At 40.5% G+C, this 13,148-nt stretch overlaps 1 protein-coding gene across 2 annotated transcripts in view; it reads left to right on the forward strand.

Moving 5' to 3' along the window:
* The first annotated feature begins 6,853 nt into the window (after positions 1–6,853).
* The window catches only part of dnajc17 (DnaJ (Hsp40) homolog, subfamily C, member 17), a 32,829-nt gene continuing 26,534 nt past the window's right edge, over positions 6,854–13,148 (forward strand). For both annotated transcript variants that reach the window (XM_070920113.1, XM_070920112.1), the window contains exon 1: positions 6,854–7,028. In XM_070920113.1, coding sequence (XP_070776214.1) covers positions 6,948–7,028 — 81 coding nt within the window. In that variant the 5' untranslated portion in view covers positions 6,854–6,947. The remainder of the gene's footprint in view (positions 7,029–13,148) is intronic.

The raw sequence follows: 13,148 nt of genomic DNA on the forward strand, positions 1-13,148 counted from the left end.
GCATTTTCAAGCTCATTACAGGGATATAAACATTGGAAAACATGCACACAAGGCACGCTTGTGAAAAGCTAATACATAGAAACAAGTGTACAGGAAGAACCTTTCACAAACATCATACCAACAAAGCTGACGCTGACATGAATGCACACATTGATCCCACAAGTGCTCTTTTCTGGCACGACCCCAGAGCACAATCCCGTCTTTTACCAATCTCACCCCCGAACTTCTAAAAACTACCCACTGCATGTAACTAGTATAAACATGTTCCCACACTCTAATGAAATCAGTGGGATAAGGGTTCGGGCCAAAAAAGGGGAAAACTTTCTCCAAAAGTCTAAAAATACTTGTGATATTAGATGGTCCAACACAAAACAGTGAGTGGTTCTTCTGTCTCCTGTTGTTGACTTCACACTTGGCAAAGATAACATATACAGATGAAACATTGAGTGATGAGCATGAACAAACACAATGCTCGGCAAAAAAGGTCATTCAGAGAACCAGCCTGGAAGGAATTATATCCTCATGACTCTTTTGTATTTACATTTTGGGAGCTCAGTAAACTGAACACAGTTAAACGCAGCTTGCAAATGTCTTGGATTTCTCTTTTTTCAAACAGTAATTCTCAGGGAACAGAAGTAATGACTTGTGAAAAATCAGACAAACTGGATTTCTATTCACTCGGGAGAGTCAAGGTAAAATTAGGCTTTTCTTTTCTCACATATTCTGGCAAGTGTTTGTCAGCTCTGACTGCAGCATTTTAGTCCCACTGCCAGTGTGAGAGTGTTACCGTGGCAGCAAGCAGGCAGACAATGGTGTTTTACAATAGGCCTTCTCAATGCTCTTCAAAGAGCTTTGTTCATCAGCCACAAAATGGATGGAATGCTCCCTGTCCCCTTTCACACTAATAAGGGTTACGCCAAGCAAACATTTATACAACTTCTGATTCAAGAGAACATTGTTGTTTCATGTTCAGTGTGAGATGGGAACAAAAGTTGCAAATTGATGCTTGTAATCTGGAGAATTTTCACAGTCATGCACTTGTGAAGCTACTGGGGTTCATCAGAATGCACTGAGAGTTGTGTTACATGGATTGACTTCCTGCAAAGTTATGACTAAGACACTTGAAGAAAATGGTGTGTGTGTGTGTGTGTGTGTGTGTGTGTGTGTGTGTGTGTCATGTATGCTGTAAGCCGGACTCCACAGCACGGCTCAGGAACTTTTCAGAAGGAAGGAAAGGACTTTCCCAGGACAGGAAACTTGGCTCAAGATAAACATGCTATTGTGACAGCTCATGTTCCTCTTTTGAAATTTCAGTTTCATTCCAAAGGACATTGACTTGATCCCAAGAAGCTGGATATTCTCTTCATGTACAAACATCTAAGTAACATGTCGAGCAACGCCAAAGATCAGCTGTGACAGAATCATTTGCATATTCTTTTGTGCACTCCTCAAATATAAGCAAGTTTCAGTAGCCGACCTTGTCTTCCAGAGCTCCCACATGTACCTCTAATAGCAGGCTGATTCACTGCACACACACAGGACAAGCCTACTCATCTGTCCTCTGGTGAAGCCGCCCACACAGCAGCCCATTGCTACAGTACGGCATCAACACTTAAGAGCATGCAGGAACATTGCCACTGATTTATTTCCTCTGAGACATATGCAAAGCTTATGCATGATACATTTTTTTCTACAAATGTTCTATGTCAGAAATACTAGATGAGTGAATAAACTAAAGGATTTAGCTGGAATTCGTAAAATCTCATTTACCAGTTTACACATTTTCCTCTCTTTTCTCATTTTGTTTTCCTTCCACTTGTTTTCCAGATATAGTTGGAAGGTAAAGGACGGGGATATGTATTAAAAAATTGAGATTTTACCTTTTGAGCATTGAAATGATGACAGTCTAACCCTAACCCTGTATTTCATGCATTCAAAACATATGCAAACACATGGAACATATGTTGCTTGGAGATTGTGTAATTATAGATAATTATTCAAGCTTTATCCCAAATCTTTTACAGTATTTGCAGAATGACTGATAACATCTGGTACACATTTAACTCATAAACTCCTCTCCTCCCATCTCAGCTATTTAAGGGAGTGACCGACATGCCCGCAAAGTCTACGGGCACATTTTGGAGTTGGAATGTATCTTTCAGTTGTAGTTTAGTTTCCTTTATTCCCAGACTGTCTGAGGGTTTCTGTCTGAGCAGTTGTCTGACTGATTTAACATCTGCACATTGACTAAACACGAGCGACAGCCCATATGGTCCAAACACAGTCCTTAAAACGGGAATCCTCAGTTCAAGTGGATTTCAACACGGTTTTTTTTCCCATCACAGCCTTCTTCCTCTTCATTCTGTCCAAGGCAAGAAGGTTTGGAGGAAACCACCTCCCGCAGGTCTCGACAAGACTATGAATGCTATAACTGCCAGTATGCCAATCTGCATTGGTCCATTATGATACGACGAAAAGACCTGAAATAAATAGCGACATTAACGGTGCACCATCATTACTTTGCGCTGCGATTTTTCCCACATACCAGTGGGGCATAACGGGACTGGTCACCTTACTGTGGCGAGTAAAAAGACACCAGAAAAACAAAACGATAACGCCAATTACTTTCGCTGCCGCACATGTTCCATCTCAATGCACTGTTGCATCGTTATAGATCACCTATAGCCTCACTATGATCCCTTACCTTTTACCTTATGGTTTTATTCCATAAATATGCACTTGAAGACTCGCCCTCTGGTGTGTTTCAGATGGGGGGGCGCTTTGCAGTCATCCGGACAACCTTTTATTCTGCCAGAAAAATGAAACATGGGCCCATGAAGATTTCGGCAGTGTGCAGCAGGTCAAACCCTGTGCGGTATGCAGATGGCACCGCTTTCAAATCGCTACAGCCTCTGAGCCTTCACTCACTTGTGAGAGACTGACAGTGTCAAAGAAGCGACATTATTGAGCTAAAACGTCCGGTAAAAACTTTCAGAATAAAACCCCCGATATGAGACCAAGACAATTTTACTGGAGGCAATTGTGAAACTGTGACTACAGCTGAGCACGGCAAAATACAAAGATTGTGGTTACAATAAAACGCCGAAAGAAGACACAATACAATAATAGTTACAACTAGCTAGAAAACGAAGCTACTAACTAGCTAACTGTTAGCCAGGAAGGTGTAGGCTAGCTAGGTTAACTGACAAATGAGTTACATTGTTCTTCAAGAAAGAAAACAAAGTATTACTCCTGAAAGAACAACAGTCATATAGTATAGCAAGTACAACACACGTAATTAATCAAGTCCACAAAAGCTTGCTAATTAACATCGAAATTAGTCCAACAGAAGCCAAATTAGTTAACTGACCTAACGTTAATTTAGAATGTAGCATTAGCAACACATTAACCCCCAACAGCTAGTATAGCTAACTTAGCACTAAACTGACCACAAAAAAATCATTTAGCCAACATCTCATATTACATACACAAAATAGCTATTACAAATGGAGTAGCTTACCTACTGGTGTTTGGTTAGTACCTGAAAGATGCCTCCATGTCTGGTCACATCTTGCTAACCAAACTGTAACAATGTCAGTTGGACTGTAAATGCAACGTAACCGAGGGGTTACTGCTAGCAACAGCTCTTAAACACGAAAATAAATGCTCGAGGAATAACTTATATCATAGCAGATTTATCTAAATGTTTTTCATTGAATATTCAAACTTTCAAAGTTTCTGTGGTCTGCGTTTTATTTTCAAGATAGAATTGCCTGATTTCCGGTCTTAACGTACCTGTCGTTGTCTGACTTGAAGCTGTAGGTGATGCTGAATGCAGCCTCCCACACTCCCCATCCCATCAGCTGGATCTGACCTCAGGCGGACAGTAGCTGCTGGAGGAAAATGAACTTCGGTTCCCTGATTCCCTAAATCAGTCTACGACTCTTGACAGTACAAGCTGCCTGTCACAGTCACAGAATCTCTTATACTCTTGAGTTACTGTGGTTTTATCTGATAACTGAAGACACAATGTCCAGCCTTTAGGGTGTGTATAGGTCTGACTGCTCTGAGGAGCCTTGACCTAGACTACTCCTCCTCCTTTCTCACACTTTTACTTTTAACTAAATCCCAAACAGTTTTTCGGATTATTTGGATCAGGATCCAGACGTGATCTGGAGACACCGAGACATAGGCCTAATCTTTCCTCAATGATGTGTTTATATAACTTCAGGAGTTTACGAATGTTAGAGTGAAAATGTCCCTGAATGAACAAAATGTTCCTGTGACTAAAAACACTAAAAGAACACAAAGTTCATGAAATCCATAACTGCCTTGAATGTGTTTGCATTTCTCCTTAAGGACAGTCAAGATAAGCAAGTTGTAATGGTGTGGTTATCATAGCTTTTGGTTATTTATGTTTTTTGAATTTCTCTTATCACAGTATATTGGTATATGCGTATAGAGCTGCAAAATATAAAGAAATCTTCATTAGGCATTTTCATTTAGTATCTGAATCAAACAACCTGTACTGTCAGAATGACAATTGTGACATTTGTTTGGATCTGGGTATTTTGTTGAGAATTTGCATTATTGCATTGTTGCAGTGCAGCTGTTATCGTTCCCCCTGTGACTTGAGGCTATTTGGCTTGCTAGAGTTTCAATGCCTCAGAGAAAGGGAGCTATACGGTAATTGTATTGTTGTGCTGCTTTAGGTCCCCTGGGCCAAAGTGTCATCACTGTAGGAGGTTTTGTTAATCTAGAGGAAAATGGGGCTTCTATCAGGGAGACCACTGAGAAATCAGCAGCCTAGGCACTCAAGTTACAACACTAAAGAATATGCAGGATAGCTGTAAGCCCAGCCTGTCATAGAGAAAATAATGGTTACACATGAGACTGCTTTGTTTAAACAGTGCAATAGCAACAAAAGCTATTGAGCAAATATTACAAACGCATCATGAATAGTCACCAGCTGTCTTGCTGAGCTAGTTGAACAGGATCATGACACCCCATCAGTTGGAATCAAGCACCAAGTACTTCAAAGTCAAAGTCAACGTCACTGTCACGTTTTCCGTTCATTGTTCTGTATGCGTGTGTACACAACAAGTGATTTTCAACCACAAATTCAGGTAAAACTGACCCATAACCTAATGGTCCTGCTGCAAAACCTTCTACCTTATGGGCCTCCAGAAAGGCGTTTTATTATGTTTGATTATAAGATCTAATTCTACTGTGTTTGTCATGGGTATCCTGGAAGGAAAGAAAGGTCATTGCAAGTGACACGATGGGCTGAACATACTAAACGCTATAGGGGGCAGTAACAGTTATTCAGGATGAACATCCTGAGAGAAGCCAATCTTTTTGAACACCCTGGGGTGACAGAGTAATCCTAATATTTCCAAACTGTTTACACATAAAATGTTGCTTTTTGTGACCTTTCACAACCATATCTACTAGATTTCAGAAAAGTAGAGCTGCTCTAAGACATGTCAGGACATGTTCCTGATTCTGCATCTCTATGGATCCCACTTCCCACAGGAAATGCTGCAGCAATTGATTAACTTGGTGAAGAACAGCTGGGTTATCCTGAAACCACAGGCAGACCCATATCCGGAAAACAAAAACAACAGCTTATCTCTCTTTAGGAAATTTCATTAGGGTTATTAAATAAAAATGAATTCTACACCAATAGCCTACGATACATTTTGTCCCCAGGACCCTTATGTGAGATACCAGATGTGGATATGCTTTTGGGCTACACTGGCCTGCTGTTTGTTTGCCACTGCTGTGTAGTGATAACAGTGGCTTTGATCAGAACAGCTGTTTCTTTAATATTTGTTTATGATCCTTTCTTCAAATCAAAGCAATATTATTATTAGTATTCAGTGTTTCTCATCTTACTGGTGACCCCTTGTCTATCAAGGACACCACGCTGGCATGCACTAGCCCAGATAATAATAATCATAACTTTTTAAAATATAGCTACAATTAAAAACACAAAAGAAATGGTCCTTGGTGAAAATGTCTAAATAGAAGCACTGAGTTTTCTGTTTACATCTTACAATTGATACAAGGTGTTGTCAGGTTTAATTAAGTAAAACCGAGGACTAAGCAGGCTAAACCATGATTCAAATGTAAACAAAGGTGGAGTCTGGCTGCCAAAAATACAAACTGACTGTTCTACTGCCAGGCTGATGCTATAAGTCGATATTGGCTTAACTAAGATATATACGTATGGGTGTTAAATATACTGAAAAGAGGTCGTTTTTGGAGACTGTGTCACTGTTACATAATTTGTCCACCAGAGAGCACTCTGTTGTTACAACAAGCTGATGCACCAGAGCTGGCGGAGTGAATTACAACTGAGCAGATAGGTTTATTATTAAAATGTAAAACATCACAACTCTTATATATACAGATTTGAGGGATTCTTGGTAAATATAAATATAAATATATGCCTATACATCAATACTGCCCTATTTACTTTCAATTATGAATATTTGGAACAGCCTCAAAAGGCAACAGTATCATGATACTGTGAATAGTTTGTTGACATAAAACTATTCATGAATAGCAAAATGGTTGATAAACACAATGCATATTTTCCATCTACAAGTCAATCTATTCAGAATATAGCTCAGATGTATTTGGTCAAACTAATTACTTAATGGGGAGGGAAAATGACATGAGTGTGATTATTCTTAAAAGTAAATGCTAAGGTAAAAATGGCCAAAATCTTTCTGTATTTATCCTTCAGCTCCTGGAAGAACAGCGGAACAAAAACTCCATTTCCCAGATTGCAGTGCACAGCCTAGTTGAAAGGTCGACGACGTCAAACGCATGCTGCCTGGAACTGGAACAACAACAAGCAGTTGAATTAGCCAAACGTTAACATTGCGTTTACATTTGTTATTTTTCTGTGTTGGTACTGACGCTCGTTGTCGGCAGACATGTCCGGAAAGGCCAAGGATATCCTACAGATGGACCTGTATGGTTTACTCGGTATTGAAAGCACTGCTACGACGAAAGAGGTGTGTAAATGAGCTAAGCTAACTCTGAAGATAGTGAGATAAAAAGCTGTTACCGTAAAGTTAGTAGTTAGCATTAAGTGTATTACACGCTGGAGATTGTTGTTTTAGCAGACAGTTTATCCGAGTGTTAGCTAAATGTTAAAAAGCAGTTGTGTTTCTACAAAGAGAGACTGCAGTGTTAAGTGTGTGAGGACATTTCTGTCTGCAAGCAGGATGCTATTATAGTTTGCTACTATGGAGCTTTTAGAAGTGTGTGTGTGTGTTTGTATCATGTGTGCGTGTGTAACTTACACAACGTAACACAAGGAGTCCTTTTTCTGTTTAGAGGAACACCAGGTGAGTAAAGCGAGGAGAGACATTTTAGGTCCAGCAAGACCCTAGGTAGCCAAAGACAGACAATGCTAATGGCTGAATCGCAAAGGTGTGACACACCGAAAAGGCCACTGAGTGGCGACGTTGCATCAGTTAAGTCTTCCAGTTTTCTCGAATAACTGATTAATCGTTTGGTTTTTGAAATGTCAATAATGTGAAAAATGCCGGTCACAATTTTGCAGAGCTCAAGGAGACAACATCAAATTGCTTGTCTTGCAAATATCTTCAGCTTACAATTATATAAAAAATATAGAGAAAAGTGGCAAATGGTCACAATGGAGAAGCATATGGCAGTTTGTTTTAACATTTAAGTGTAAGACTGGATATATATTGCAGATATCTGTTATTCAGTTCTTCCCAGTCAAAAATAACATTTCAGATATCCACAATGACATTCTTTGTAGGACAAATGACATTACTTCACTAATTTCCAATATCCAAAGTATAATTTTGAATATCCAAAATACATTGATACAGTGACTTGGAAAAATGGCATTAAGGATATCCACAATTGGCATTATGACTAGTAAAAATGCAATTGCAGAAATTCACAAATGTATTTTGGATATCTGTTGACGAGTACAGTAAAAAGGCATACTATCCTTTTTAACATTAAAAAGGGTTCATTGACTATCCACAATTATATTTTAGATATCCATAATAGCATTTCTCTTAGTCAAAATTATATTCTTATTAGTCAGAATGACAATTAGCGATATCTGCAATGACATTCTTACTAGACATTCTTACTTACTAGAAATTGTCAACAGTCACGGCTACATTCATTCTTTAATTAATTCTTTAATATTTATTATTATTTTAATATTTATACAGATGTCCACAGTTGCAGTGGTACATATCTAGAATGACATTGAGTCTGCCAACTCAATGTATATTCTTTATCTAAAACTAAGCCAACATAACTGATCACATGTAAGCTAGGAGTAGTAATATGATGATATCTGATGATGCCTGGAAAATTAATCATTTTTTGGGCAGAAAATGCTGTAATACTATGGACAGTGTGTTTACATCAGTTTGCCCACCTCTGCATACTACAAACAGAATGACATTTTGTGCCTGCATGGATTTCGAATCAACTTGGGGAAGGTTCCCTGACTCTCCTCTTCATTTCCCAGCCCAGAGCTGTTCGCCATGATCTCCTGAATCCAGCCTTTTCCCTACGACCACCTCTCCTCACAATTCCCAGCATCTAGAATCCACAGGCCCGAAGGGAAATTAGAATCGCTGCCAAAATGAGGGAAGAAGTTAATTTCTTAATTGGATTTCAAAGTCCTGTCCTCCCGAGAGGATTATCCTGGAGGAAGTTAGTGGTTTTGGCTTGGGTAGAATTGAGGCTCCAAAATGCAGAAGGCTGGTTCTGTGAGGTCTGTTGATGGTCGAGGGAGATAGCGATGGTTTATGTGTGTGTGTGTGTAGTGCATTGAGTCTGGAGGGGCTAAAAAATCAATTAAGTGTGTGAAGACAGATGTCATCAGATGGGCTACTTATTCCAGTTGTTTGGCCCGCTGCTCCACCACCACTATCAGACATGTTGTTTATCATAGAGCTAGGGGAAGAAGCTCTTCCCAGGGCCTGTTTATGTGGGCTGAGCCACAGCTTGTAAAACATTGCCTTGACGTAGGGGATTTGCGTTCTGCATCTCCTCCTGGTTCTATTTAGCATCTCTTTCTGTTATCACTGCTGTTGACCTTCTTCGGAGCTTAGCTGGCTGATAAATGATGGGGAAACTAGCATGTCAGAGTCTATGATTTAACAACTATGGATGACTAGGGTTTGCTTTATCCTTGTAGTGCTGAGCGATGCTGTTGCTGAAGGCTAGCCACCATTTAAAGATTTATGCTCATGCATATCAGCAGGGCTTGGGTAATAATCACCCAAGTGTGGGTTTTACTTACCACAGATTGCTTGGTGAAACAATCTCAACTGCCAAGACCACACAACATTTCTTGTGGTTTATTGAGCTACTTAAATTGTGTGTACCTGATGTGTTGCAGTATATGCTGTAACTACATGCCTGGATGATTTACTTCCAGGAGCATCCAAGGAGAGGTGATCACATTATACTGTGATGGCGCATATTGTAAACTCATTGCTTTCAATGATGAGTTATTTCTTTGAGTGTCTGCTTGGTCAGGGCAGGTATATGATGATTGTTATTGCATCCTACGGTGCACTGGGGTACATAATCAGTGATGCAACCTGCGGTCATTGGATGTTTCAAGTCTTTAGACATCAGACAGCATCACCCAGGCAATTTTATGTTCAATGCATTGATCTGTGTTCCACAGTTAGGCTATACAGTTTTATATTACATTAGACAAACCTCTTTCCATATGATGTAAATAAAAACCTGAATGAGAAACGTGTTAGTGTTCAATTATAATTAGCTTGGAAACATTCATATGATACAACAGCATTTTGTAAAATGATACCAAAATGATCATCTCATCTTGATACATACCATTAAAAGTTAATATAATACTGAATTAATGCCCAGTTCGACTGGTCTGGTTCACAACCACATGGGAAGTCAATCAGTGTCTCACAGCTCTCCTTTTGTCTGTGTGTGTGTTCATATCCTCTTTGCCCCTGTCCTTGCTTCTCTACTTCCTTCTCCCCGCTGTGCCTGTTATTATTTTCCTCCAGCTGATGATGTCCCGTAAATAGCAGAGCGTTGTAATTAAGGAGGATGGGCCCATGGCAGATCAGGCAGCTTATCAGCCACACAGGCTAGGGGCCCTACCCGGGCTGTGCTGCGGCTGCACCAGGACCAGTTTGTCAACTATAATTGGCACCAAAGACTGGTGTAATGAGGACAAGATGTGGGCATGCAGTTAAGAATGTGGCAAGCAGGGATCAGGGAGGCACAGAGAGCCTGTTTTTTCCAAGGCACTAACCGTTAGGCTACTGTTGGCCTGCTGCTGCAAGATTGGAGACACTCCTTGATTTCTTGGGTCCTCCTTCCGCAAACTGAAGCGTGGGAAATAGTTGACATATCTGCAATTCAGTTTGTCTTGTGTGTGAGATGAGGACAATAGGCATGTGACAATCTTGAATAATTTGAATCGGAAGAGACAGAAGACACAGCAGAATTAAGTTCTAAAATTTTTCCTCATCTGTAAGCACAAGGGACAGCAGTTGGTATTAGAGTTCTTATGGTTTTCTCTTCACGTCTTACTCATAATTGATTCAAAAGCCAATCCTAAAAGGTCATGGTGAACTGCACAAAGCAAATTGCTACAGTAATTGACTGGATTAGTCCTGTAGGAAGATGCCACTCTGAGAGCTCTTATCCACACATGTGCTAACCTCTTCAAAAGTTGGCCTGCTTTGGCCTCTAGTTTGTAGGACCAAGGGGCTTCAGGGGCTTCAGGGGCTTCCAGCATCAATTTAGGCTTGCGTGTTACGGCATTGATGGGAGTAATCATGTATTATTTAACAAAACAGCGCTGGAGGCGCAGTAGAGACGAGATATCTTGAAGGATGAGGAGAGTGGAAAGGAAAAGAGAGGAGGAGGAGGAGATAGAGAGAAAACATGAGAGAAAGGGAGGTAGGATAATTGACTGAAATTTAGATAAATATGTGTTAACAAGATCTTTAACTGAACTTAGTGAGACAAAGATGACGACGCGCAACATGGCTGCTCTCCACCAGAACAGCATCAATGACGACAGGTTGTGCTTGTCAAGTAGCTCAGCTGGCCAGACATTTGTCCTGACAGCTGCTATGTTTACAGCAGATGTGGAGACATGTTTATCTTGTCAGCTGGCTGCAGGTGGTGAAGACCATGAGAAGTACAGTAGAGTGAGTGTGAACTGAGGACACGACACAAGCTTTCAAAGGACCATAACAGTGGTTTTGCATATTTTGGCCCACTTTATTTCAAATCACACATACTAAACTTCACAGCTATTCTATTACTATTTTATTCTATTATCATTTTTATATTAAATTAATGGAATCCAAAAGCTGCTCGAGGCATTTGAAGATTTTAAGACTCTCTTTCTCAATGTGTTTGTCAAAGCACAGATTAGGCTGTGTAAGGCAGGGAGTTACTCGGGATGCAATTCACCATATTCACATGGCGGCCATTTTCCTTTGATGTCACGCTCAAGGTGGGAAGCTCAAATGCTGTTTTCAAAAGGATAATGACAGTCGTAGTACTGCTCATACTGCTAGGAAGTGGTTGAATGCTAACGTGAGCTGTTGTCTAGCTCATGGGTTATTAAATATGTTTACCTTGAAATATGGCCCTCTGGATTTTCACTATCCATCGTCTTTTTAGTTGCTGATCAATTAGGAAGCGTGAAATGATAATCATTTGTCAGATTCCCTATGTTTATACGACTTGCAACCTGGAACACAGTAGTACGACATTATCCTTTTGATAACAGTATTTGAGCTTCCCACCCTGAGTGTGATGTCAGAGGAAAATGGCTGCTGTGTCAATATGGTGAATGGCTTTTCTTGCTTCATCTTGGTCCCAGAGAGAAACATCAGCATTTCATTAAATTGTACACCTGTATACGGATGAATAACAATACATTTGAGCTTGAGTTTTAATTTCCTTGTGCCTTACCAAAAGTCGTTGCAGAGAATTGGACAAAGCTATGATAGAGAGCACAGAGAACAGAAAAGGGAGAAACTGACAGAGGGAGGCTAAAAATGGGAAGTAGGCTTAGGCCAACAGTAAGCATATGTGTCTGGCGCCAGTCCACAGCCCTGTGTGTCAGTCTTGATCTGTACGAAGGCTCTGTGTGCCAAGCAGCCAGACTAAGTATCTCTTAATGAAGTCTAGTCTCTCAAAGCCCTCTCAATGAACCAAGTTCTCATTTACTGTTGGAAAGAATCTGATGTTGACCGAGAGATAGAAGAAAGGACTTGTGACATTTAGGAACTGTCTGAGCCACTATAATCTCCAGAGGGCTCACTGGAGGCTTGTTGCTTTCATATAATCTTGTGGAGGCTTAGCTCTTGTACCTTGGACAGTGGGCATCTAGCCTAATGTGTCTATGTTGACTGTCATGGAGACTCGTTGGAGTTGCTGTTAAAAAGGCTTGGACACTGATGGATTACACCATTCTGCTCAGTTCCCTCAGAGTTGAGTTTTGTTTTCCCCCCAGTAAAGTCAGCTCTGTATGCTTTGGCGTGCATTCTAGAGATAAAATTGTGCAAAACAACACACAGGGAAACACTGCATATGCCAGAGGACAAGGCGTCCAATGCAAACGTTTCCCAGACATGAAGAAAGGACCTCCCAAATTCTGTGGCCCGTAGCATACTGGCAGGAGATTGATTTGCGCTAAGGGGGGTTATGTGAAAACATGCAGAACGTTGGCATGGCTGATTAAGACTGGTGAGAAAGTGTCAGTGTGAGTGTGTTTGTGTCTGAGCTTGAATGTATGGGGGATGTATGTGCCAAATCCTTAGCATGCAATGCAAATATATGAGCGTGTGTGCAGAAAGCTTCAGTGCTGCACTCTACAGCCCCTTCTGGTCTCCAAGGAAAGTTTTCCTGCTTCCCTTCGTTCTCCAGAGGAGCGGAGATCTAATGAAAACCACCTTGTCATTAACTGGTCCCTAGAAGGACCAATGAATGGTTAACATTCCAAGCAGTGACCCAGAGTTAAATAATCAGCTATAACTAAAACCTCATATGACATTACAATACTCCAAAGTATTGTTTAGTTTTTCCACTTTGGTTCTCCGAACCCCCCAAAAGTT

This window comes from Enoplosus armatus, chromosome 15 (genome assembly GCF_043641665.1).
Source record: "Enoplosus armatus isolate fEnoArm2 chromosome 15, fEnoArm2.hap1, whole genome shotgun sequence".
In the NCBI taxonomy this organism is placed as follows: Eukaryota; Metazoa; Chordata; class Actinopteri; order Centrarchiformes; family Enoplosidae; genus Enoplosus; species Enoplosus armatus.